The 6574-nt window shown below is 40.9% G+C and overlaps 1 protein-coding gene across 1 annotated transcript; it reads right to left on the bottom strand.

The window, feature by feature from the left end:
* Positions 1-124: 124 nt before the first annotated feature.
* Positions 125-4886, bottom strand: LOC104533216 (chromosome unknown open reading frame, human C6orf163; the record flags this gene model as incomplete). Its single annotated transcript, XM_010194943.1, has 4 exons — positions 4742-4886; positions 3140-3234; positions 2490-2597; positions 125-327 (listed from the first exon to the last, which is right to left on the bottom strand). Coding segments are annotated over exons 1-4 (551 nt in total), but the record flags the coding sequence as incomplete, so codon positions are not given.
* Between the last annotated feature and the right edge of the window lie 1688 nt (positions 4887-6574).

The raw sequence follows: 6574 nt of genomic DNA, 5'->3' as shown, positions 1-6574 counted from the left end.
AGAGAGGATGAGATCCAGCAGTGCATCTCTCAGAAGACTTGCACCTGGACAACACTGGTAATTCTGGTAACTTTCTTTAGCACAGCATGTTTGCCAGCCAAGTTGGGGGAAACACCAAAAGCACCTGTGCTGCCTGGCTGCTTCAGTCAGGGCCGCCACCCTCTCCTGTCTCCTGGCTTCAGCCACAGCTTGCATCTTCTCTTTGGCACACTCCATGAGGGCGCACTGAAGTCGGTGAGCCATGCGCTGCTCCACAGCTTCAACCTCTCTCTTCCACTCATCCTCCATGAAATGTTGCATTTCTGCCTTTGCCTTCCTCACCTCTTCCTTGAGAAAAGTTAAAAGTAGATGTAAGTAGTGGCAACAGCTTATTGCTCAGTTAACTTCAAACAATCCCCAGCAAAGCCCAGCAGAATGGACTCCATGAAAATATGGGACAATTACAGTGACTTATTGTAGCATCACTCCACATCATCTATGTTTTCTATGTAACACACAAGTTCCCTGATATATTTTCTTCACAAGCTCACATGGCCAGTGGCATGGTTTTAGAGTGAGATGGAGAAGCAGCCCAGACCTTGGTATGCTTGTCAGCACAATACTGCTTGGGCTGATACATAAAGGTACGACAACACTAATCTTAAATGGTATGAATATACATACACCTCAAATCTCAGACAACTCAATATATACCAATATACGTCTGTTGCCATCATAGACCATGCCAAACCTGACAATCTAGTAAAGCAATCCAACCCACTGAACTCACTGCCCAGTCATCTGTGCTGCTTTGCCACCATCCACAGTTCTTTCCAAGAGCCGCTGTGGAAGTGACAAGACATCACTGGGAAAGCTCCGGTTGCTTAGATCTTGGTGGGTTTTCTAATACAGAATTACATGAAGTTTGCCATAAATCTTTTGTACACCCAACTATAAGCTCTCTATTCTGTGTATTTTTGTGGATACTGGTTGGTTGTCTACTTCTGACAAGTGGAGTGACAGTTAATAGGACCTGAATACAAGAAGCCTAACTAAAGCTAGTTGACCATTAGTGTTGGTGGAACAGCCACATCAGCATTGCTGGAAGAAGCCATTCCTGAGGCTATCAGCTGAAAGCACTTGTCTTTGACCTATCCTACGTGTAAAAACACTTCAGCCACTTACTCAGTGATACGTCTTGGCTGCCACTATCTGTTTGCTTGTTCAGATGCTGAGTAAATGTTCTGCCACCACCTCTTTAAGCAAGCTGCTAGTGAGCAGTTAGTTCACTGTTAAGACACCTCTTAGAATGAACTGCAAGAAGCATAAGCCACCATATCCCAACCATCTTGCAATTACTTCAGTTATATCTACCTCTTCTTTTGTTTCAGCTGTAGAATTCTGTATCTGTTCCCTAGTCCTTATTCACTGGATTCAATGTTATCAGGATAAATGGTACATGTTCAAATCCTGAGCTCGCAGGTCTACAAAGATACATAATAGGCTTATGGCAAGTAATTGACTGGTTAAACACAAGGAACCAAGCTTCTGCCAACTATTACTGGTAGATGCTATGACAGCAAAAGACAGAGCTCTCTTGGAAAACAGCTCCATAAAATGGAATAAACTCTGCTGGAAGCTTAAGACCACTGCAAACCTCCCTGCTTTTCCTCTTGAGATGCCAAGCACATTGATTTGGCTGCCTGCAGTATGAACAGCTAGCTATTTCAAAACTTGTAAAATTACAAAGCAAAACACTCCAGCAATTCTTTGTGCACCCCTCATCTGTTGGTGAGAGACTGCAAGACTGAGAGGTGTTAGATGGACTGCATGATGCCTGACTGAAGAGCCCTTGGATGCTCTAGTGGTAAAATGTCCTGTGAAGCAGTGCAGAAAGCAGAAAGGCTTAGATCCAGAAGGCAATTGCCTTCCTTTATCTTTGTACATGTTTGTCAGGTATCCAAACATATAAAGCACATGCTAAGTATATCTAGAAATACAAAGCTACAGTTGTTGTGCTTCATTTAGAAATATCCATATGCTGGTAGTTTTCCTTCTCCACCCCACTTAAGGTCCACATTCAGTAAACACCTAACTTTGTTGAACATGAAACTTCATGATAGATTTAAAGTTAGGCCTGTATTTAACTGCCCTTAAGAAATGCACCTCATCTGGTTCAGTGGCTGGTTGAATCAAGGCCTAACACGGAATTTTCAACAAAGGCCACAAACTTAATTAAAAAAAAAAATGAGGTGTGCTGAAAGTGTAGTAAAAATCCAGCTTGCTCAAGCTTGCATCTCATCTAGCACAAAGACAAAGCCAGTCTTTCAGGCCAAGTACTTCTCCTGGCACTAGAGTTCACATCTCAGGTGAATGAAGGTCCTGGTTACAGCAAGCATTAAGAAAATACTTTTTTTTTTTTTTCACATAGAATGACATTCTTGGTTGTCACAAACATGGTTCTGGCATGCTGGCTATTTCCACGGAAATGAAAGCAAAGTGGTTCATACCTTTAATTCCTTTCCAAGTTTTTCTTTAAGGTCTTGTACAAATGCATTGTGGTTAGCGGCTGCCTCTTCAAGAGCTTTATCCACGGCATCCTTCTTGTATGTTTCAGCCTTTAAAACAAGTTATTATTTAAGTATAGCAGTGTCATATCCTATTTACGTCCTATTAAGATGAAGCAGAGGTTACATAACCAATAATTCTGTGGTTTTCATTTGAAAAAATCCAAGTTAGCTAAATTGAAAACCAGATGGCAATTTGCCCATTTGGCAATTTTATTGCAGTGATTCCTGTTAAAATGTGTCCACAATATAGCACTGAGTTGTGAGCTGTAACCACTGTACGCCTATATAACATAAAGAGCAATTCTTACCTAGCACTATAGGGAACAGCTTTAACAACCAATAACTTCTGTGTGCTTTAGAGGTAATTTTCAGATCAGATGTAAAATTTGTTATTAATTCAAATCATGCTTTGTTGTGATCAGAAACTGGAGAAATACATGCACACAGAAATCTATGAACAAAGGATGAGCTGAAATTAGTGACAGCTGTAAAGCAGTGACTTCAAAGTTCTTTATTAACTGTCTTCTCACTATAGCAATCATTCCAAAGAATCATCATCATTTAAATGACAGGAGTGTAACTTCATTTACCTGAGCCCAAAGTTCAGCTTTCATTTTTTTAATGTTCTCTTGTATCTCTTTCTCCTTCTCTTTCTGCTCATCTTGTTGAATGCCTGCTCCTATCTCTGCACAATCAACACAAGCGGATCATGTACAGAAAACAACCAGAGTGCAGAAACCTGCAGAAACTCTTCTCTCCCAACCCCTTTGCTTGGCTTTGCAGCTGATTAAAAATAAAAAGGCTAAAAACTATGCACTTTCAATTCACATATAGGAAAACACAATTATTATTGCTTGTGCAGTTCCATAAATGTAATAGGAAGGTGCTGAACCCCTGAACTGGTCTTCAGCACCAAGGATTGCCCAGAAGAGAAACCACTGCAGAGAGAGGTGGAAAAAGATGCCTTTCTGCAACCCAAAACTCCCCCCCAAAAAGTGGGATTTCAGATCCTCTCCCTCTACCTTTCCTACTCAGTGCCAAGCCTGGGCATTGCTTTGGATCCCATTCTCTGTGCTTGGCAGGGCCAGAGTTACATTTTTGCTTTTTATAAAGGAAAATGAAAAAGGAATAGAGCCACGAGAGATCTAGTTCCACACAGCCACTGGAGGATTAAGCGTCCCTCTTTCACTCCATTCTTTTTCCTCACTCCATGTGGGTGGGCAGAGTCCTCTCACAGCGCTAACACAAAGTACACGGAAAACAGTAGCAGGATGGGATGAAGGGGTCAGCTTATTTAAATCAGCAAAATAGAAGTCCAACAGTGCATAAATCTTAGCAACAAGCATGTTGTGCTGACTGCATAGCTTTTCCCCAGTCCATTATATTAAGCAGTAAAGAGAAAATAATTTAAAAAGAGACTATGACCTTCTGGGAGTGTTTTAGGTTGTGTACACCAAAGCAGGGCTGATGCCTCGTGTTCCGAGACGTGCGCAGGCACTCACCCTGCTGCCGGGGCTCTCGGTACAGATAATCTCTTGATATTGTTTAAAATAGAAACTGAGCACACAATGCACGTTAATTAAAACACACAGCATGATTTCTACAAAACTTGACACAGCTGATCAGAAACCTCTACAACAATTAGGCGTAGCATATAAACATACTTCATTCTTGCTAGATCCTCAAACATATGAATGCTACCATATGCTTTCCTTCAGCGATGAGGTTATGATGGTGGTAGGACAGCAAAAAAAAAATCAAACCTCAGGAGGCTCTACAGAGCCTCAAACTAAGGTCAGCAGCCAGCATCAGGTATAAGAAGGCAAGATTCAGGATAAAACATCCCAGCTGTGCCCCGCTGAAGGATGAGAGGATGATCTTTGCAAACATTAAGTCAAGCATAGTTTTTCCCAAAGTACTTGAGCCTTAGAAAGTATTTGCTAATGCTATTACAGCTAATTTTGTTTTGCACTTCATTATGCCCAAATCTGAATGCCTTCATGCACCACAGGATGGCTGAGCCTGTCCCCTCTCTGAATATGCTGGATTTATTAATATCCAGAAGGTAAGTGCAGTTCTTTCTTACCAAGATGTGACTGTCTTCATGACTGTCAAGAACAGATGGATACGACAGCTCTCTGAGTTATCCTAAATCTCAGATTGCAAGGAAAGGATTTCAGAAACAAACTTACCCAGGATATCACGATGTGTGTAAAACCGTGTTCTGAAAGGCTTATACTCCCGAATCCGATTAAAAGTGGCATTGGAAGGTGGTGGTAGTACTTTTGAAGATACAGCACAACAGACAAAGGAGTCCAGATCGGAACTTCTAATCATTGTGGTACTTCAGTATTTTTCTGTAACAGTTACTAAAATGTCAGAACACTGTTCCTGATCGATCTCTTGCTTGCAGGCATAAACACTTATTGTTGCTACAGAAAACCTGCAAGCCAATGAAGAAAGAAAAATCACTGACGATTACTTTTTACCAAGTTAGCTGAAACATCTACCTTCAGATTAGGGTTCACACAAGTTGACAACTCAGCAGCATGCTGTAGGCAGATGGTGAGGGAGAGTGGTATGAAGAGAACCCTTCCAGCCTTAGCGTCCCTCCCTGAGTAACAATAGCAACAGTTACCAGGCAGCGCTGGCTTTGCTCACAAAGACCTGACTTTCTCCGGCAACAGTTAAGCAGCGTCACAGCAGGCTTTGGCTTTTTAAAGCTTTTTGTTGTTGTTGAATGTCAACAATTTCTATTCAAACCATGTAGTCTGAGGAAATTTTCGGAGCAGTACAACAGCTACTGTTTCAGATATCTGAATCATAGCATTTTGTTGCTGTTCTTGGTAAAGATGTGAAAGCTCGCCCAGACAGTAAGGAATTGGCAAAAACCTGAAAGACTCACAGTCCCTGTCAAGCCAGCCAGCATCCATTGCAGATAATCATTACTGTATCAAAGATGAGATTGAGGAAAATGGAACAAAAGAAATTGTATTGGTGCTGTCTGACTACCCTCCAGATACAAAAGGGGAGCTGTGCTTTCAGAGTTGAGTGAAGAAATTCTGTTACCCAATGCAGCTGTGTTTTTTTCCCTTTAATGTCTACACATATATAGTTTTTATGGATATAAATCACGTACTTAAAACAGCAAATGTCAGTACTGATACTGTAACACCTATTAATTTACATTTTTCCCTGTACTTGCACTGCTTTCTCTCCTTTTTATATATATTTTTGTAGCATTAAGAGAGCTACCTGTACAGCAGCTACCACAAATAAGTACAAAGCACCTCAAAAATAAGGACAAGTCTAAATACTCACTCTTTCTCCGCCTGGGCAGTTCTAAATTAACCTGGTTAACAAGGCTTTACTCCATCTGACAGGTAAGAGGCTCCAAGAAAAGCCCTTGGCATGCACATCACCTAGACCCTGCCAAGGTCAGTCCCACACCAGTAGCTTCCAGATCCATTTTTACTTCACAAAAGGTAACTCAAAAGTTTGAGAACCAAATCCTGCATTATTCCCAAATATGTGAAAATAAGAGACTGGGCTTTCTCACTTTGAATCATCTGCAGGTATAAGGATCAAAGTGTGTACTTTAAAAGCCTACAGAAGAACAGGTTAAAATGCTTACTGTAGCACTGGTTTTGGAATAATTTAGTTAAATTCATGTAAACATATGAGACTCGTGTATTTTAATGAACTGAAAAGAGCTAAAATCTTGAGTGACTGTTTTTAAAAAAACAGATTAATACTAAAGATCCATCACATCCTACCAAACAGCAAATTCTCCAGGATATGCACAGCATGTGGTAGTTCTGAACATTTGATCAGTTCACATGGAAATTCCTTCACCAATCAAAGGGAAGTAGTTTCCTCACTTGCAAGCTTTCAGCTTTGCCTAAGACCTTCTTCTTGTTGTGAGGCAGCTGGGTTCACAGAGAATATGCCTTTAAAGGCTGTAAAAACGCTGGTTTTTTAATAGCTTTGTCAAAGGTGGAGCTCACTTCCATTCTCAGGAAGGA

This window comes from Mesitornis unicolor, unplaced genomic scaffold (assembly GCF_000695765.1).
Source record: "Mesitornis unicolor isolate BGI_N332 unplaced genomic scaffold, ASM69576v1 scaffold35651, whole genome shotgun sequence".
NCBI classification, from domain to species: Eukaryota; Metazoa; Chordata; class Aves; order Mesitornithiformes; family Mesitornithidae; genus Mesitornis; species Mesitornis unicolor.
The sequence above is the reverse complement of the archived record's forward strand: the minus strand, read 5'-3'. Positions and strand labels throughout refer to the sequence as shown.